This window comes from Gavia stellata, chromosome 1, assembly GCF_030936135.1.
Source record: "Gavia stellata isolate bGavSte3 chromosome 1, bGavSte3.hap2, whole genome shotgun sequence".
Taxonomy (NCBI): Eukaryota; Metazoa; Chordata; class Aves; order Gaviiformes; family Gaviidae; genus Gavia; species Gavia stellata.
Genome location: NC_082594.1, coordinates 2,684,071 through 2,705,467, shown reverse-complemented (window position 1 = coordinate 2,705,467; position 21,397 = coordinate 2,684,071). Strand labels below are relative to the sequence as shown.

General features: G+C 45.9%; 1 protein-coding gene across 1 annotated transcript in view; it reads right to left on the bottom strand.

Moving 5' to 3' along the window:
• The window catches only part of GDPD5 (glycerophosphodiester phosphodiesterase domain containing 5), a 113,340-nt gene extending 94,766 nt beyond the window's left edge, over positions 1–18,574 (bottom strand). Inside the window, exon 1 of the mRNA XM_059820922.1 lies at positions 18,458–18,574. Coding sequence (XP_059676905.1) covers positions 18,458–18,574 — 117 coding nt within the window. The remainder of the gene's footprint in view (positions 1–18,457) is intronic.
• Between the last annotated feature and the right edge of the window lie 2,823 nt (positions 18,575–21,397).

Below are 21,397 nucleotides of genomic sequence, written 5' to 3'. Positions count from 1 at the left end.
AGATGAGCTACAAACACTAGTCACCAAAAAACCTATTAAAACCTCCAGCCACAGACAAGCACAGCTTCTTTTTGAATGTCTCCAGCTGCCAGTTATACCCTTGAAATCACACTTTGGAGCTCAGCAGTAGTTCTCCTGGAAACAACCTGGAGGAAAAGGTTAACTCTGCAATCAAACACCCCTAAATGCAAGGCCCCTTTTCAAGAGGGACTCACAAGACAGCAAAGACAGTCAAAAATCATAGAACAACTTCACAGCCAACACTGAAGAACAGTCACATTTTTAAGCTTTGCTAATCAATGTTGTTAATAAGCCAACAGGTTAATGCAGAGGTTCCCAACTCAAAAAAACCCCACAAGCATTTCTGGCATCCAAGTTGAGCACCTCAGTGTTGAGGCAGTCTGGATCCCCACCCAGATCCCACAAGCAGCCAATTCATCTCTAAAACAACAAACTGGCAGATTACTGACATGTCTTGTGATGGGTGCCAGGAAAGCCACATCTCCACATATCTTCAAGTTCCTCTCCGCTAACCACACAACGCTGTAGAGCCACCTACCAGAAACCAAACCACCCCCATGCACATGGTCACGGTGCACAGCCTCATTTTACCCACACCCCAACAACACTTTTGAAAGCATCGGAAACCTGCATGCACCACAGGACACCCAAGCACCCAAACAAGGTGTAACTCAGACATCCGTGGGCTCTCAGGTTTTTCCCCCACGTTAGCAAGCTGAGGCTACTACCACGGTGTGGCCAGCTCAAATCTTGTGTGCAGGATTACACAGAGGACCTTCCTACAGGCCAAGGATTTAGCTTCATTAGTCAGTTTAGTCCCATTTGCACAGCAATGTTTCCCCTCCTCACCCCACTAATGCATTTATTGAGCTGAGAATTGAATTGCAGATGGCACCTCAGGGAACAGGCAGCCAACAGCACCACACAGCATTGTGGCAGCACAGTTTGCTAGCGGAGTCCAGCAGGAATGAGGTTGCAGCAACTACAGCCAAGTTCTGACGTTAGTAACGTCTAATATCAAGATTTTACACATGCACGCACACACCCCCAAGTGCACAGGCCTTTGGGTCAGGAGACAGAGCTGGTCTGGCAGCCACTCTGGGTGTTTGCTCAACATCCATCAAGAGCAGCTTGAAAGAACAACCCCCAAAACATCACCATAACCCATCTGTGTACTCCCTAGCCTTTGCTATGAGCTTTCCAGCTTCAACCAGTCTTTGCTCAAAGAGGAGGAGTCTGGCCTTCGCTGCAGGTCAGAATCTGGCCACCTGCATGCACGTTCTGGAGAGCATTTTCCTTGGCTCCACCACACAACCAGCACAAGGGAAAGCATTGCGAGAAGTCTGGTGGGGCTGGCTATGACCACATCGCTGCTGAGACCTGAAGAGGATTCAGAGCAGGCATTACGAGCAAAAGTTCAGGGAGAATTAAACGTGCGCTGTTTGGCCTAGCTGCTTGTTCACATATGCTAAGAACATAGGAGAGATTTTGCTGCCAACTCCTATTTATTACATGTCTCAAAATCTTTGGTGATGCTCTTGAGCTTCAGCTGCTGAAGAGCCAGACTTTACAGGAGACATCCAGCTCCTGCTGCAGTGGTGTTCATCTCTGACATGGCTTCACTGCCCTTGTGTGCACGGCGGGATGGGAGAGGGGTCAAATGCAATTCGGATGATGCATCCTGGAGGTTTAGAAAAATCCCATTGTAAGCATCACTGAACTCCCACAATAAGGAAATTTTGCAGTCATCTCCAATGTTTCACCAGACCCAAACTGCAGCTTCATGAAAGCCTGGGCCAGAACACACAGCCTGGCAGAGGAGAAGGTGTCTGCTCTGGTCCTAAACAATATAGCCATGATCAAAAAAGTGCAGTTGCAACATGTTTCTAGATTACAGAATCACTAAGGTTGGAAAAGATGTGCAAGATGATCAAGTCCAACCACCAACCCAACACCACCATGCCCATTAAACCATGTCCCACAATGCCACGTCCACACGTTCCTTGAACACCTCCAGGGATGGTGACTCCACCACCTCCCTGGGCAGCCTCTGCCAGTGCTTCACCACTCTCTCAGGAAAGAAATTTTTCCTAATATCCAGCCTGACCCTCCCCTGGCACAACTTGAGGCCATCTCCTCTCGTTCCAGATGCCAAAGCGCTTTGCTTGAACAGTGGGAAATAGAGAGTCTTCTGATGCAGAGATTTGCTCCCCAAGAATGCTTGCAATAAGCATACATACAAAATAAAACCTCCTGAACTGCTACAGCCTTTTCCTGGTAAACAAGGGAGGAAGGCACAGCCACAACTGCCAGATTCAACCCCCTGAACGAGCATTGCTGCGATAACCCACACACTGCAAGAAAGCTGCAGAGTTTCAGTTTGTGGTGGCTTTTTTAATTTAATGGGACTAGCTTGCAAACTACAAAGAGCAATTGCCCCATAGGGAAATATGCTCTACCTACCCTTTTACTGCAAAAACCAACTATGTGTCTGAAATAGCGCATTGTTTGATTTATTAAACAGATTGGAAACTCCAGCAAGTAAATTAATCTCAGGCTGTACCTGTTCTGGGATGATGTTGGGGTGAAGGACAGGACCAGGAACTATGTGCAGTTCCTCTATGCAGGAACTTGGCCAGAGTCCCAGAATAGGAGGCATGAATGTGAACATCTGTATTAAAAGGCAGAAAGATATTATCATGCAAAAGCATTTCAGCTTCCAAGCCTTTCTGTTCCAGGACTTCTAGCAGCCTCTCCTTCCAAATTAGGATGAACAGCTGCGATGTATTTGGCAAGCTAACCTCTGCCCTCAGTTTAGAAGCTTTTTACATCATGAAATAAAACACATACATTTTAAAAACCAAAGGGACCATTAAATCATCTAGCTTGACTTCTGTACAAGAAAGGCAGCTGAACGTCACCCACTTACTATTGTGCTACAGCCAAACATGGCTTCTAGGCACACTTTCTGAAAAGGCATCTGATGGTTTTTGGAGACTGAAAATCCTAAACCTTGCCTGCGTAAAACAGGGAGAAATAGATCCAAGTAATCCACTTTCAAGAAGAATTGTTAGAGCCTGGTTCAAGCAAAATTATGTCCATCAGTGCAAATGAAGACAGTTGCTGCAGACTTTAAACCACCCCTACAGTTTTCCCTAAGGCCACAGAGGACTTGTGACAATTCAAAATAGTGCGACCCGCTCTCCAAAACAGCAGGCCAAACGCAGTGTAAGATGATGCTGTTTTGCAAAATAGCATCAAAACCATGAAAGAGCACTCAGAACATAGCACCAGAACCTACAAGTTAATTCTTAATATGTCGACATGTCTGTAGCATGATGCAGTTTCCACTCATCTTCAGACATGGCAAGATGTGCCTCATTTAGAGCTATGTCCCACAAATACCTTGTGAGGAGAGCCTGCACACCCAACTGCCAAGAAATTCAGTTTAACAAAAATAAAAATCAGCTTAAAAGAAAACAGCACATCAGGATTTTTCAGTGCAACCTTCCAAAAAAGTGCCAGTTATGGAAGTTTCCCAGGAAACCACAAGATCTTTCATCAGGAAATTTCTTAAATCCAGGATGCAACTTCTGGTCTAAGCCAGAGACCACTGAGATAGACCAGTCCTCATGCTGGACAAGAGGAGGAAAATCCAATGACTATTTGGGTATAACATTTGGATTGGATGAGTGTGTATCTACCCCATGCTAGTTGGGTTTATGCTTATGGGCCAGGTGGCAAGCCAGACAGAAGGGAACTCTTAGCTGCAGGCTTTCCCATGTGGGTACAATACATTGCCCTCTTCCCAGATGTTCATTTTCAGCATCTGTAGGAACTTAGGAGCTCCAAAACCCACCGCCTCTGCCAAGCGTTCTGAGCAAGGCTTATTGCATGGCTCTGTTAATCAAAACTTTACAGTCCTGCAGAAGGACTTGGGTTTTCCCTACCGTTTTTATCCAAAGGACCTTCTCACATGCAACAGCGTTCTGCAAAGCAGCACAAAGCTGTGGCAGTACAGTGGTGTGCAGTGGGGCTGGGGCAACCACAGCGTGACACAAACACTTGCTCTTTCACACAGTGCTGTGTGTCTCTGTGGCTTTCAAAGCAGTAGGATGCGTCACCCAAGGAAAATAAAAGCAGATGATACATATGCATTGAAAGTTACATCAGTAGTGAAAAAAGTGCGCAAGAGCATCCCACTCCCCAGCCTACCTTGCCCTCCTCCTGACCTCCAAATCAGTTACCAGCAGCAGATAGGCAGGACTTTTATGAAAGGGATGGGAGAGAAGAGGGTATTGGTACGGGCCTTCTGTTTCCCATTATATAAACATTTCTCCCCTTTCATAAACACATAGGATGGCAGCAGTTGTTGAAAGCAACTGCCTATTTAACTGTACTTCACTGAAAATTTACTCTTCAAGTCTTTTATTCTCAATTTTGCATTAATCCAATAACCAAGGTGATGAGGTTGAAGGACAATGTGTGTCTCTGGGCAGAGGAATTAATAGAAATAAAGAAACACTGGGCAAGCTCAGCTCTATGCCTGGCTGAAGCCTATAGCAAATATTTGCATCCCTCACCCAAGCACCCCTGTACTGCATTGCACAGAGCTTCCAAAGAGCTCTTTAGCTCAGCAGACACCTAGACAGGTTTCTCCCAGATGATGCAGGACATGGGAGCATCTCTCTCAGCTCAAGCCTCACCTTCTCCCTCCAATTGTCCCTTTTCACCATGCCCCAAGGCATGGTCTCCTCCCCAACATTTGGCAGCCCTTCACTATTTTGAAGCCTTCCCATCCTAAGCTTGCTCTGTCTCCCCACGGCAGCAACCTGTATATCAGCTTGTGCCCCACCATCTGCACAGCAGCATCTCCCCACCCATCACATCTGGCAAGAACTGGGCTTTCCATCACCACATCTTTCCTCCTGCTGGCAAAGTACCAGCACCCTCATGGAGCACTCAAACCCACTCCCACATCTCCCCTGGGAACCGACATACATCTCTGAGAAGGGCTATAGCTGCAGGACACCACTGTCATGGACCATCTGCGCTCCACACGTGGCTTTGCAGGAAATTCAACCTCTTCAGCACGGAGATGTCTCTAGTTTCTTTTTTCCCCCGCCCCCCCAAGGCTGCTATTCACAGCCATTTAAAATTAATGCTAAAGTGGTGCCAAGTTTAAATTGTTCTTATAAATATCTAATCCACTGCTGAAAATAAAGAGAGAACACCGGCAGGAGGCTGTTTGCAAAGCGCAGTTCATCAGCAGTCCCCAAGCAGGGCCCCGTGAGAATGCAGCCTCTTCATTTCCATCAACATCTTGCACGATTATTTTCGGCCATTCCCGGTTTTGGTGGGAACAGCTGGCTGTGAGCTGGGATGGGGTCAAGCAGTAGTGACAAGGAGAAGGAGGCTGTGCCCCAGGTGACAGGGCACATGGTGGGGAAGGCAGGAGACCTCCAACTACCCTCAAACTGTTGGTTGCATGACTTCCACCTCTACCCCATCAGCTCTGTCCCTTCGCACACATTTAGCAAGGGACCATTGCCACAAGCTAATCCTGCTCCTTTTTATTTCCACCGTTTCATTCATTTACTCCGACTGGTGCCAGGTTTCCTTCTCATCTAGCCAATTTTTGTGGTCATTTTGGACCCACAAGCATCCTATCAACTTCTACAAAGTCTGCTTTTATAAGAGGCAGGGAAATTTCTTCTATTTGGGGGAAAAAAAAAAAGAAAATCAAAAAAGCCTTCTCCATTGGTCAATACACCCTCCCAGGGCATCCAGCCACCCAGCAAGGACATTCTGAAAATTCGTTCTCCTACATTTTATGCTCTGTCACAGCACAACTGTCCTTGGATCTCTTCCAGGACACCTGGGAATTGGGGAAAGGCACTGGAAAAGAGGACTCTGTGGGTCAGGAGACTGGCAAATTCAAACCCAGAAGTAAATCACTCAAGTCTAACTGAAGGGCGGCAAGGCCACGCTCGCTTCCCTCTGGGTGAGAAAAATAAAGTCTCCTCCGGAAAAGGACCTTGATTTTTCACCATCCTTGTTGATATCAGAGAGAGGGCTTAGACACCAGAACAGACCAACAAGTCAAACGTCAATGATGTTAATATCATTTCCCTTCTATCATTTGCTCTCCAAAATTCACACCCTTGTGGCTCTAGACATGGGAAAGGACTAAATATCTAAGTAAATAGCGACATATTGAATTAACTTGTGTTAGTGCAGCTACCAACAATGGAGTTTGTACTGGCAGGAGTACAGGTTCCCACTGCCTCTTTTGAAAAAGGAGTTATCCAATTCAATTTAAAAAGTCTAACTCTAGTGCTAACAGCAACTACACAGCCAAGAGGGAAAAGGTTTGTTTTGGAAAGCAAGCAGAAAAACCACCTCTTTTTTTTCCCCTTTTAGAAGGAATTCAGTAGATATTCTGCTTTGATGCTAAGCACTCTTCAGCAATAGCTAAAACATCCTTGTGTTATCAACAGTCTTTTGGTCACAAATCCAAAACATAGCACCATACCAGCTACTATGCAGAAAATTAACTATATCCCAGCCAAAACCAGTACAGGGGACTCACAGGGACAGCCTGGAAAGGCTCTCCCATGGGGGATGATAGGTTAAACCATGAGTTGATTGAGCATCGAAGTCTCATCTCTCACCCAGCATCTTTCAACCACAAGAGTAGTTGCACACTACTGTCTTTAGACTGGAAGGACATCACCATATCCCAAGTGCTCAGGGAAAAACCCTGGCAAACCCCAACTGACAGAGCTTCCAGTTCTTGTCAGCAAAGCTGAGGGTTGGCTCCAAGTGACCGTGGCCCAAAAATCCTACTTTTCCCCCCTCTTCTTCCATGTCTCCCACCTGCCTCCCTTCCCCCTTTCTCCAGATGCAGCTCCAGTTCGGTGCTGGCTGTTTATAGCCCAAAACACATTTTGCAGATGCTCTGCGGTAAAAACCTTTGACACCTATGAAGCATTATAAATCATAGGGTATGTTAATCACCCAGTCTGAGCCCATAATCCTAACTCAGGCACAACAGTCAATGGGTTTTGCAGACTCCCTCCCAAAGGCATTTTGCCTCATCAGGACTAAGCCAGAGCTTTAGCATTAGTCAAACGTCCTCACCCTGACAGTGTTAGGCTGCACCAGGCAGCGAATTACCAAACACTGTGGCTTTCCTGGGGTTTCAAGGACTTGCGATTTCCTATCCTTCAAACAAGCATTACTGAAGTAGGAAACATCTTTCACATGGAGCAAGCAGGAATTTACAGAGGCCACAGTATCTGCAGTCAATGGCCGACTATTTATGTTAAAGAACGGCTTTGAAGGGAAAACACAACCCAAACCCATTAAGGCTGAACCTGTGTTTATTGAATAGACTATAATTTATAATGCTGCCTGGCAGCCTGGCCTTTTGGTCAAACAGTCAGGAATATACCGGCTTTCTGGGCTTGTACCTCCGTGGTAGGATCTAGAGGCGACCAGCAATGGTCTTCTGCAGGCTCACTTGCCTAAGCAGGCAATAGCTTCAGCATCAGCTTTGCCCTGTGGCATGCTCATCCTAGCCTTTCTAGGGGCTGTCTAAATATGTGGGTCTCAACGATAAGCAAGCTCCTGGCAGATTAAGCCGAGTTTATCAGGCTAGCACACCTCTCTGCTCCTTGCCAGTCTACCATGGGAAACCTGCTCAGCCTAAGAGAGGTCTTGCTCCTTCATGAAGACCAAAACATGCCGTTCCCAGATAGACCCAGCAACGCTCCTTGCCAAGTCTGGTCTGATGGCACCATGCACAGAAAATGCAATTCCTGCCTAGCTCAGCTGACCACAGACCTGCTTTAGGGAATATGCAATGAAGAGACAAAGAGATAGAGGAGAGAAAAAACATGTTATAATATGACAGCATGGTGCCCTGTGTAAATTCAGTTCAGTCTTGAAGGCTGGCTGCAGTCACACTTCAGACGAGATCTTCTCCCAATTTTTCCCCAAGGCCACATGCCAAAAGAAATCCTGCCTTTTCATATTCCCCACTGTGGAAGGAAATTTCCACCACTGCTGAAGCTTTGAATACATTTCAGCATTCAAACATCACTGAGCAAGACAACACTTGAATGACGCCCGTGCTCCCGGAAGAACCACCTGTAACCTCAGACACAAGGAGAGGTCTGCACTTTTCCCTGACTCCCAAGCATCTCCCAGAGCCAAGAGACACAGATTTTGCGAGGGAGCAAGACTGAAAACACAGACAGCGCAATTCCTGCAAGGCAGCGCAACGGCAATGAACTCCCTTGGGTTTGTCATCAGCAAAACCCGCAGCCGGAGCTGGGCAGGGTGGTGTGTCCCCATGCAGCTATGAGCATCCTAAACCCCTGTCCCTGCACAATCATCCACCCTGTGTCACCTCACAGCCTCCCTGTAAAATGAAGGGCTCAAAGGTGAATTTAAAGGATGTTTAAGTTGTAAAGCCCTGAAAACAGGGAGTTTTGCTTTCAATTCCAAGCATTGGGGGAAAATAATTTTTTTCTAAAAAAATAATCAATATTTAATTCAACAATTGGATTTACCTCCATTTAGCCCATCGCTCCAGCATAATCGGACACATCCATTCATGGCGATTCAGTTCTGAATCACTGGTCACATCCAACATGCAGCATCCAATGCCTTAGTGCCCAACCTCAAATCAAAACGGGCTTGAAAGAGCCTCTTTTCAAAAACTCCCATGTCCTCAAGGCCTACAGTCATGAACACTAACAAATTCAAATCACACTGAAAAGGGCAAATTTCCCCGTCCTCTAATAGTGGTTTTCAGCAAGGCAAGCAATTTCTGTGACTAGTGACCTTTGGCCATCTGGGGATTAGCACTGAAGACCCAGCAAAGTCCCAGCTCCAAAGCCTGTAGTCACACAGATATATCATGCCAACGTGGCTTAGATCATCTGTTCAGGTCATTTAACAGCTCTTGCCAAGCAGGAATTACAAGAGTATTTCACTATAAAGTGAATTAATACACATATCACAGACATAGCACAGCAATCTATTATGTCGATGGATCACAGCTCCTCATTCATCTTTTCGTAAAACGACCCAGAAAAAAAAGCCATCAGAAACCTCAGTTCAAGGCCACGTGATGTTTTTAACCAGATGGACCATTTTGAATCCTTCACGTTTCACTTTAAGGGAATAAATTTTAACAGCAAATGCCCAATTCATTAGGAAGAGTTTGATATCTCATTTATACTGGCTTGCAGCTACACAAGCAGCAATAGATGCTTTATAGGCAGGGAGAGGCATTACAAGCATTAGATATTCCCCCCCATATCTAGGCAGTTCAGACACCTTGCATTTATTTAAACAGAGGATTAGGAGACGCGCAATGTAAAAACGACATCTCCAAAAGAGTGGTGATACAGCTCCACCGCCGATGCTATTGCTTTCTAATGAGCATGTTCAGCTGCCCCACGGGCCATGGCAAACCCACTGCCTTCACCTCTCATATCACATCCCCACCAGGGCATCTGCGTGAAGCACTTATTTAAATCATAAGGGGCAATTTGGTTTCTCATCTCCATTACAGCATCTCTCCAATTTTTCCTGTTAAGCAAGCACTGCTGATGTTTAAACAAAGCTGCTTGCAGAAAGGACAGGGAGATGCATCTGGCTCTAGGCATTTCTGCATTTCTCTACCGCTCTTACACATGCCCCAGCAGTCCCCATCTCTTTGCTGGGACCACAACATGCCCATACAAGAGCATGTTTTGATAGCTCAAGCAGCAGCCGACGCATGCCATAACACATGGCATTTATAATGTACCAATTACCCTGGTGTTGTCACCCTCTACAACACAGCAGCAGCATTGTGAGCAGAAATTGGGAATAGCTGTGCTCCTCGCTGCGTTGCTTTAACTACTCTGTGCAACCACTTGGGTGGTAGGAAGGGGTAGAGGGATGCATCAGCTAAAGTATCTTCTGCCTTAAACATGTCTGTAGCTGGTCAGTGGACTAAGAGAGCACCTTTGTATTACCCAGATTTTAAAAAAAGCTACAAAGCAAACACATGTGTTCAGTAAACCTTGCACTGCAGTATCCCAGATGGGACACGCTGCATCAAGACGCAATAGATCCATCAAGCCTTTTCTTCTCCAAATACCAAAATATGGATGATTGTCATGGAAACACTGGCATAGTCATAAACATCCAAGGAGGAATTCAGAGAGAGAAACCTCCAGGGAAATGATCAGGGTGAACATCTCTCAACTTAATGCAGAGCACCTGAGGTCATCTTCGGTTGCTGTTTTGGCAAGAGCCCCAACTTCCAAGTCTCAGATCAGCTTTTGCAGCACAGAGCACAACGTGATGGGCTGCAGCTTCCTCTCGTCTCCTCCATCAGCCGCCCCTGGAAACCCTCAAACTCTGGCCCTGTCCCTCTCTCTCAAGAAGCTCACTCCAGCAGCAGGCCACAAAATCAGTGCCCTCAGAGCCTTTAAAGTTTCCTCCTTCAGCAACGCTTATCTTCAAGAGCTTCAAGGCATCAGCCGTATCTGCTTTCAGCCTTTCTTCTTCCCCAGGCTGAGCACGGCAAGTTTGAAGTCATGGCTTTCCAAATACTTTCTAGGAAAGGCTTGGCTAAACCCCCTGACAACACGTAATGGATTTCCTGGGAAGCACAGGCAGCCTAGACTTCTGTCCGGAAACCAAAGATAAAGGGGAAAAAAAATACAAGAGCCGTCTCCTCTGGCTGTTGCTGGAGTAAGGACAAAAGAAACATGGAGATTTCTTGAACATCAGAAACAGGACAAGTCCAGGCTGGTCTAGGGATCTTTAAAGGGCTTAAAGGTCCCTTTTATCCCTATATCCTTCCCCAACTTCAAGGTGTTGTTCCCATCTCTCTCCCCCCATCCCCTCCTCAACAGCTCAAAGCTTCTTTTTCCTGCACAGGCAGCACTTGGCCATCAGTCCTCAAATCTACTTGCCTACACAGGCTACAGACACACTGATTATTCAGCCCTGGTTTAAGCTGTTAATTCAAGGCTGGTTTTCACTGCAACCCAGGATGAAAACTGGGGGTGGTAAAGGTCCATCCCTACAACCTTTTGGTTTGCTATTCTGCAGTTTTGGAGCTTCCCCATCCAATTAAGGACTTTCTGCTTCATCTTACGTTGGTTTCTTTAGTAAAACAACCTACTGGCATTCAGTAATGCTGAGCACACTTTCCCTAATTACACTTTAAGGCAAGACCACTCACACAGTGGCTTCAAGGAAAACAGGAGAAGCAGCATCTGCTATATCTGAAAAGGTCCAGGAGCAAACAGGAGAAGGAGGGGTGATGGGCTCCAACGATGTCATTTTTTCACCCAGATAATTAGTACAATGCATAAAAAAAACAGTTGGAGGGAGCACATCTGGCAGCTATAACAAGGAAATGCCACAATCCAAATGAAACCCCGGAGGCCTGGAACATTGGAAAAGTCACAAGGCACCTTTGTGTATCCGAGGGGGCCGTTTATCACAGGGAGCTTGCACATGGATCACTTCAAAGTTTCTGAATAAAGTAGTAATGACACAGTATTAGAAAAATCTGTAAGCCATTGCTATACGAGCTAATCAATCACCTATAAAAAGGTCAGCCCTGCCCAGGGGACACATACAATATTACCCAGAGTCTGAATTTGCAGGCAGACAAGTTAAAGCTGCAGAGAACATAACTGCGACCTACCAAGTCAGCTGTGATTGTGGTGGCATCGGCCACAGTGCCACACAAGATACTGTCCCTAGCTCCTCACCTCCAAACCAACAGGCAACAGCCAGTGCCATCGGGAAGCCCCTAAGTGTATTCACAGGTACCAGGGAGATTTTAGAAGTATCCATGTTAGGATGATTTCTGGGATTCAAAACTCAATGGTGGCCACCACCAAGTCATCTCACAACAGCTTGACTTCTGTGCCTCAGTTTACCCAGTTACAGGGGGGAAAAAACCAAGCAAAACACCCCATGCAAACAAGCTGGCAGAGGACTTACGCCACTTCACACACTGAAAGATAAATATGGGAGGCTGTCTTGATTACAGGCTTTAATTTGCCTTAATATTAGCAGTTCCATTTATTAACGCTGGAACATCATACTGGGGAGGGCAGGGGGGTAACTGGGGAGTGTTGAGCAAGAACTGGTTGCTTTGGGACATTCTCAGTTCCCTCCCACTTCAGCATGCCCATCTGCTGCAGAGGCCTCAGGTCAGGAAGGTTGAGGCACTCTGCCAAGCCCTATTAAGTTTTTATTGCACTAAATCAGAGCAGCCCCAGGACAGCGTTCATAACACTTCTCAGTATTTTCCCCAGCAAAGGTATAAAAGCCTGTTTGTCAAGAGGGATGGTGAACGAAACAACACTCCCAGCCCAAGGTGCTTCCAAGGAGCATCTCATATCTAGCTAGTGCTGCCCTTTTATTGATCGGGTACCAAAAGACCCCCAAACAGTAATCCATCAGCACATAACACGGCAGCCCCTGAACTCCACGCACTGTGGAGCATCTGCTGCTGGGTTCAGAAGAGCTGACGCATTACAAGGCATTGCTCCGGGTTTGACAGCTCTTCACTGATGAGAGCAGCAAGCCTACAAAGCAATAGCAATGAGGAAGCATCTCTGCTACAATTACTGATTATTACTGTCAGAAGAGGATGGAGGCAGAAAGGGAAAGGTTGCAGCAGCTACCAATAGGACCAGAGGAGCCACGTACCAGGTAGGGAAAAGACGACCTGCAAGGACACATGTTCAGGGAGGGGACAATAAAAAAGGCAAGGACACTTGCCAGCACATAGAAATGGAGTCTAAATAAGGCAGTGGGGAAATGCCACCCAACAGCAGTGCTGGAAGCAAGGGGTGCAGGAGTATCCCTCCCAACACCAGAAGCCAGTGGGTACAAGCAATCAGCATTTCCAGCTCTTGGAGCAGGTCCCTGTGCTGCTCCCATCAGCAACTAATGGGGGTCTCAGAAAGGAGGGGGGCAATGCCTTGGATGCGCAAAAACAAGCTTTAAAAATATGAGGTTTCTGGGAGGCACAGGGGCTTTAAACAAGTTATGTTCGTATATGCATCAGCCCTACAAAGCCACACTGAAAGAAAGAGGGATTTTAAGCTGGATTCTGAACATGCTGTGTTTTTAAGGACAAAAAATCCCATTAATATTATAACCAAAATCCAACCCCACAAATCCATGTTTCATCAGCCATCGGTCCTGACCACCCGCAAAGCTTTCAAAGAAATCCCCTCCCGAGCTTGGATGTGGGTCTCATTAGCTCCACTTTCACCATCTTTCCAGGTTCTTAACAAGGGTTTGGTTTATTAGATGCTCAGGTTAACATCTGTGGGATTAGAGAATTCAGAAAGCAGTGGGATTTCTGTATGCGCAGGATTTCATCACTAATACTGCTCCTTTCACAACATCTCAGGGGTGTTTACAAAAGAAATGAGAGGAAGAAAAGAGATTGTACAAGTACCTTGAAGTCCACCATTCACAGAAAGCTCATGAAGATACCTCCATTTAAATGTTGTAGATGATGTTGAAGAGCAGAAGATCATAGGGATCTTGCAATTTCAGTCACCTGGGATCCAAAGCTGCTGATTTTGGGTTCAGTCCCAGGTGATGACGGCCCTTCCTACTGTATATAACCAAACCAGACACCTATCCCTGCCTATTCTTGGCAATTTTCTGGAGGAAAAGATAGTTTTGTTAACATGGGAATCTTCCAAGAGAAATGGGGGAGACAAGAAGAGTTCCCACTCACATTTTGTTGCCTTGACTTGTATCTCAAAAGGGTTTGTGGTTGGGAAGTACAGTATCAGCCATGCCTGCCGCTAAGCCGAGAAGCCAAAGCCCTTTGTAAATGGTGACAGTATTTTATCCTATTTGACAGGGAACTAAATAAGATAAAATAAAGATCCCAAGATTTTTTCAAGACACAGTAACTACAAAAAAAACCAGCCAGCCACTAAAAGGGGCTGCTTCTGTTTGTTGGAGAGAGAAAAAAATTACCATTGCAATTTTTTACTGCAGAATATATCTTTCCCCACTCCCACCTAGGATGAGTTCTCAGATGTGATATTTGCTGTGTACAGACAACATGGTTTTGGAAGCAATAAAAAACCTGAACAAAACCAGTTGATAGATTTAACTTCACGTTTATACACTGCAACCCATAAACATCTCCCACATTGATACTGATCCTGCAACATCTCTGGATGGATTTTAAAAAGGTGCTGCAGCCAGCCCTGGACTCTACCCCGGGAGCAAGAGCTATTCTGGTGTTGTAATACCCAGCAGCAGTTCATTTCGGGTGAAGCACACAAGCTGTGCACAGAGCACTGTGTTTATACACCGCAGTTAGCAGTGCCGCTCTCTGCGTTTTTAATTGCCGGCAATCCATCAACAGGATCGTGGTATCTGGGAGCTACCATCTGAACTTCAGACCTTTAAAAGCAACTACAAGCCAAAGCTTATTTACCCACAGTTTCTGTCTTCAGGGCGATAGAGCCCTGTTAAGATGGTGCACTGACTTCATAAGAAATTCCTTGGTTGAATACCCAATGAACAAGCTGTAGTTAGATCAGAAATTGCTTCCTCACACCAGCTACAGGGATTGTAACGGTCTGAATCTCAGCTAGACCACTTCTCTTTTATATGTCTTTCATTAAGAAAACATTAAAAATTTATAAAATGTGACAGGGGATCTTGCCATTAAAGCTGAAGGCACACAACAGAAAGAAATTTTGCAGCTATTCAAAACTTAAGTAGACCAAGCATGCAGGTTCGGTGCCTTCAGCCCCCCTCCTCCGCTCTCAAAAGGAGAGAGGAAAGCAAGAGATAATTACAATTCTAGCAAGCAGTCTCCCAAAAAAACATAGAACTCAAGCTTACAATTAAAATTCTCATTTTCATGTAGATCTTTAATGTGTAGTAGAAAGCCTGATCTGCATACATTTGAGGGGAAAAGAGAGGAATCATTAAAACTCTGTTGAACTACAGCACAATTCAGAAAACAAACATTCACAGTCATCAGCAGAAGATTTCAAGGATGCAATGGTGGGTCATAACCCAAATTTAGGTGAAGGCCTTTTACTCTAGAAAGTTTGATCTTTTAAAAAGAAAGCAGATAACTGTGCTGTAGCCTACAATAAGAACAGTTGCTCTTTGAATACGTGCCTTGCTTTCTGATAATTACAGAGTATAAATATAACATGTACATACCCCGTTCCTTCCTTCCCAAGTAGCTCTAGATTTTTGCAAGGCTTAAGACCTCTCAAATATGCCATACCCCTTTTTTATAGAAACCATGCTGAGGAAAACATGTATTATACTACAAATGCCTCTACTCTAGGCTTGCAGTGGCTGAATTACTATAGGGTCAGATACAGGGCAATACAATAGGTATTATCATCAATATGCCACTTTGTGTAAAGCAAATAGGCACCCAAGTTACAGTATGGTATTTTCCTGGCTAATCCCTTACAGATACACCTAAATATTGCAGCTGGAATACATCAGCTGGAGACAGTTAGCATATGTAAAACTTCCTATGCCCGTCCAATACCTTGGGATCATGGAAAGTTTTCCCACGCATAGAATCACAGAATGGTTTAGGTCAGAAGGGACCTTAAAGATCATTTAATTCCAACCCCCCTGCCATGGGCAGGGACATCTTCCACTAGACCAGGTTGCTCAAAGCCCCATCCAACCTGGCCTTGAACACTTCCAGGGTTGGGGCATCCACATCTTCTCTGGGCAACCTGTTCCAGTGTCTCACCACACTCATGGTGAAGAATTTCTTCCTAATATTCAAATCTAAATCTACATCTCGAAAGTCCTCTCATGCAGACCAGAGATCACTAAACCCAACGCTGGGAGTACCCAGTACGTTGGGGTCAGTCCATCCCTGCTTCGGAGCTTCGCTTAACTGCAGCGATTGGAGTTTGCAGTACAGGTGGTCCTGAATTTGAGTGATACCATGAAATGCTCTCCCACCCAATCCAGAGAGGTGGAGGGATGCCAATACTGGTTTGCAGCCTGTAGAAGTTACCTGCTTGCTCAAACAGCCAAGGACTATTTTGCAACTAAAGAGGTTTCTCACTCATCTCTTACACATATCCTAGAGTTCCCACCAGTTCTCTGCAGTACTCAAGCACATGCAAATAGACCCATCCAACAGAGGACAATTAGCCTTCATTTGCATTTTCCTCTCCAAATACAGTGCTACAATCGCTCATTCCAGCACTAACACCTGCAAGGCACTTAATTGACCACAAGATGGGAACAGATTCTTCACACCTTGGTTTTGTATAGCCTGTACCTAATTTTAGACTTTCTTCTTTTGCTCCTGCAAGAGCAAAGTTATCTCTATTTCTTTATTCAACAAAGTGGAAGTTGAGGCCTTTTGTAGAACTTAGTAAGACCAACTCAGAGACTGGTTCAAGAGGGACAGGGAGCTGCTGGAGAGGGTACAGCAAAGGGCTACGAAGATGATTAAGGGAACATCTTTCTTATGAGGAAAGGCTGAGGGACTTGGGTCTTTTGAGTCTGGAGAAGAGAAGACTGAGGGGGGATCTTCTCAATGCTTATCAATACTTCAGGGGTGGGTGCCAGGTGGATGGGGCCAGTCTTTTTTCAGTGGTGCCCAGTGACAGGACGAGAGGTAATGGGCACAAACTTGGTCATAGGAAGTTCCACCTAAACATGAGGAGGAACTTCTTTCCTTTGAGGGTGGCAGAGCACTGGAACAGGCTGCCCAGAGAGATTGTGGAGTCTCCTTCTCTGGAGATATTCCAAACTCACCTGGACACATTCCTGTGCAACCTGCTCTGGGTGAACCTGCTCTGGTGGGGGGTTGGACCAGATGATCTCCAGAGGTCCCTTCCAGCCCCCACCATTCTGTGATTCTGTTAAGCCATGCACAGGTACTTTAAACACAACAAATTCCTTTCTAGCATTAGAAAAACAATTTAAATTCCAAGTAGGATTGGAAGGTTGCCACTGATATTTTTTGGTAAAATAAATCAGTGCAAGCAGAGCCAGCTTTCACTGAAAAAATTAAGTCAATGGCAATTTTTCTACGGATTTTTAGCTAAAAAGCATAATATTCTGGTTCATAAGGCATACGGAATAAGGCATTTTGAGTATTTCAGTTAGTACACACACACACGCCAAGACATTACGTCCCACTGTTTTCCTGACAAAGTCCTGAAAACCCAAGTACACCCTCTGCTACGGATGTGCCCGGGTATTTGCTCAAAGGAAACTTCTGCTAGCTCAGAAGCGGTCACTCAGACTAAGCTGGCCAGACTGAAAGAGGAGAGAAAACAGCACAAACATTTCTACTTTGCAAAAGGAAATTTGTTTTACATTGCACAAACGCAAGCCGTGACTTTTCAATTCACATGGGAGCTCCGGCCAAGCTGCACCACCAACAATCGATGCAATTCAGAACCAGGAGCATTTTTGGCAGAGGATCTGCCGCCTAGAAGTGTTTTCTCCTTAACAGCCTCTTTTCCAGAGGAAAAGCACTCCACAGCCAGGAAGATCCCTGGTTATAGACTTAAAAACAAAACAGAGCAGCTAACTGTCACCGGAGCAAAAACTAAGCCCTCAAAAAGCAGCGGAAAAGTCTCCTGGGATCATTGCCAGGAGAAACGAAATTTAAGTTTTGTTTTGTGTTTTTTTATTTCTTTAAGTAGCAGGCACACTAAAAAACCCCAGACAATATGAAAGCACAGAAGAACAGTAATACACAACAACCATTACCCAGAAGACACAACAGGGCAGCTCTGACAGCAGATTTTTCCACATTTCTTCGCATAAACACATCAGGTCTCACGAGACCCCATCTCACAGCCCCAAATGACAGGGATGGCTCAAGTCCAGCCCTGCTGCTTGGATTCCCTCTGCCAGAGCTCTTAAAAACTGCATTTATGCAGGGGAGGAAAAAGTCACCTCTAACAGCTCCCCCATTTATCCCCAGCTAGGTCTCACCTCCTACTGCCTTTCCCTAGATATAAACTTATTTTCACATGCACAGAAGATAGAGGCTACCAGAAATGCAATTCCTCCATATTCAGCCAAATACACACAAGCACAGCCAATAAGACAGAGCAAGGAGCAAAACAGAAGTCTCCCCCAGTACCAAAAGGAAAATATGGACAGATGTGGCCAAACCCATATCACTCAATCCCTTTGAGCACCGTGACCAGCTAACCATGCTCATCTGCTATGTCAACCACATGGTGAGGGCTTCTCGCAGACCTCCAAGCAGTGGGGCCAGTGGTCTCCATGGTCCAAGCCAACAAAAAAACCAAATCAAATATCCAGCACTTTCATCCGAGACCCACACCCATCCACAATCCAAAGCCACCAGGAAGAGATGACACGGTCAACTACCCACCTTGGTGGTGTCATCATGTGACCGCTGGTACCGTTTCCAGCGGCAGCCGTAGATCCCCGTCAGACAGGACAAACATAGCTGCGGCTCGTAGTACTGCAGCGGTTGGTGTTTAACCATGCTCCTTCCAGCCCCTCAGGAGCGAGGTATCAGAAATCCATCAGGTCCTGGGAGTGCCCTTCAGCAAGAGGAGAAAAGAAAAGAGGGGAGAAAAAAAGGAAATTAAAAATGCCAAGCAATATTTCAATACATTAACAAGCAATTTAATAATTAACCATGTCCTCCGGCTATTAAGAGAGTAGGAATGATAACCAGATCTATTCCCAGCCCTGCCAACATCTCTGGCTTGTTACTCAACAAGACTGAGAAGTTCAATTAGTTTGCAAGTTTTATTTCCTCGTGCAGTTTCTCCCTCGCCACTAAAAGCAAATGTATTCATAGGAGTTATCAGTACAAAAAGCCACACAAAGACAAGAGCAGTAGACAGATTATTTGGAGCCCAGATGATTAGATTTTTATGAATGATTGAAATGTAAAGAACCATACCCTCCGCAAGCACAACCTTAAAATTGATTCAGAGACCTCTGCAAAGTTGAAACCCAGCCAAGCTAAATCAGTTTCTCTTGAGCATCCTATGGAGCCTGAAAAACAGTCCCAGACAAGGAGCTAACACTTCTGTGCACACTGGAAGAAGCAGATATTACCTTCTCCCTTTACATGCATCTCCAACAAGCACGCACAGGGATGCAGAGCTGGTTGCAGCCTTTGCCCGGGAAAAAGATCCCCTCTCCACCAAACAGCATTCGCTCCCAAAGGACCAGACTGACTCTGATGCAACTGCTCTATTTGTCATACATGGGAACATCACTGTTTCAAGGGAAAGGTCTCCGCTCCATTGATTACGTGCTTTATGCGTCACAGGCCTTTTTTTTTAAATATATTTAGATGCTTGCTTCTGTCTCTGGCAAGATTCATATCAAGAACGGAGCAAGTAATCGTATGCTCTTACTAATTCATAGAGTCAGCATTCAGGGATGGGAACCTCAAAGCAAATATTTGCCAGTCCGGTGGCGTCACGCTGCTCTCGGTTGTATTTAACTCCCACCAGGGGTTTTCCACAGGTTTCTGGTGCACAAGTTTACACCCACAGCCCCACACATTGCTGTTGCATGGACAGTCGGTGCACTACGAGTGATGCTCAACAGCGGTTGAGCTTACAAAGTGCTTTGGCTACCCCTCCAGAGCGTGCACAGTATGTGGGCAGTAAGGAAATTGCACCCTCTCTAGGGGAAATGCTTTATTTCCTTATATGCGGGAGCCCCAGTGCTCAGGTCTTGCAAAAAGCTGTGAGAGCTATGAGTAGCAACATCCTCACTGGCATCAGCAAAGTGTGACAGGGCTTAAGGAGACAACCTAGCCACCTTTCATTGCCATGTCCCATGGAAGGAAGCCTCCAAGAATGGGGTTGACCATATTTTCATTATAGCCGATGCATAAGGGGATGCTGCAGGCATTGCAAACACTGTGGCAGAGTCTAGAAATGTCAACAAGGACACAGGCAGCTCAGCCCTTCCAGCTTCTGTCCTCCTTTGTATCCGTTTACACTCTGTGCTTCATGCTGACAGCCTAGGACAGCCCTGTCCTGGCTTTCTCTAATCAGGACTCAGCATCCTGGAAGCAGACAGATCTTGCTAGTTGGTTGTCGTGGTTTCAAAGCCCACCAGACCGTTACTATGCTGTCTCCAGAGCCCACAACCCATAGGTCCTCTGCCTTCCTCTTATACAGACAGACAAAAACGTAGCTTTGCCCTTTCAGCAAACCTCTCCATAACGCTCTGGGCGCTGCTTGAGGCATTGACCCGGGCAGAGGACATGAGATGTGCAGGACTTGCATATCAGTTCATAGCTGGCCCGGATCCCCGTGTGGTTTTGTTCATCCTCTCAGGGAGGATATGCAGGACAGAGGCACAAACACATTCAGTCTGAAACAGGAGCTGTTTGCTGATCATGTCACCCCGTGCTCTCCCAGCTCATCTGCCCCTAAGCACTGCTGTACCACCTCCATGACCTCGTGCTTGAGGTCACCTCCCTGCCTGCGTTTCATCCTTTCTCATGCTATTTATAAAGCTCAGCATTAGTCACTGCACAAGTTGCCTCCTATCTTCAGCTTTTGCCTGCTTCAAGATTGTCCCTACAAAATGAGTTTCCCAGTCTGCCTTCCCCATGCGCTGGCAGCACACTGCAGGCAGAAACAACTGTCAGAATAGGACAGAAAAGCTGAGGACGTGAGAAGTTAGATGCTATTTAAGAGTCTTGGACAAAGCCATAATCTCTGCCCCCAAGATCCTAAGCAGCAAGTGACATACAAGATGTTGTGGGACACAGTCAGGACGTCAAAATTATGTACAGCCTATTCACAGCTCCATTGCCAAGCCCCATATTACCGCCCTGAAAACCTAGCAGGCTACAGTCATTACAAGAAATCGTTCATGAATTAATCTCCAAAGGACAGCGCCTGTCCCAATTTCCACCTCTTCCTGCTGTAGTCATGCAAGGCAAGAGGGCAGACAGACCATCTCTGTCTTTAAAAGCTTTGACCACATATTTTATTTGCTAGCTTACAAGAACTGCATTGCAAACTCGAACACAAGCGCTACACTTGAGCATTTCACCACTCCACTCCTCTGGGAAGCCCCTAGCTGTTCTCCAGCCCAGACACCTGGAGAAGTGGTGTCTGCCACATGCATACAGAGTGTCAAAGCTGGCCAACCCTGACTTCTCAAACACAAACCCAATTCATCTGAAGTGGCAGGAGCCTGGGAACAGAGGCTGTCCTTCAGGAAATAATGTAACTTGCATTATGGATCCATCATTCCGTTAACGAAGCGGAAGCTCAAGCGTTTATCATCAAGCCCCTCGCTGAAACTTCACGTGCAACTCGCA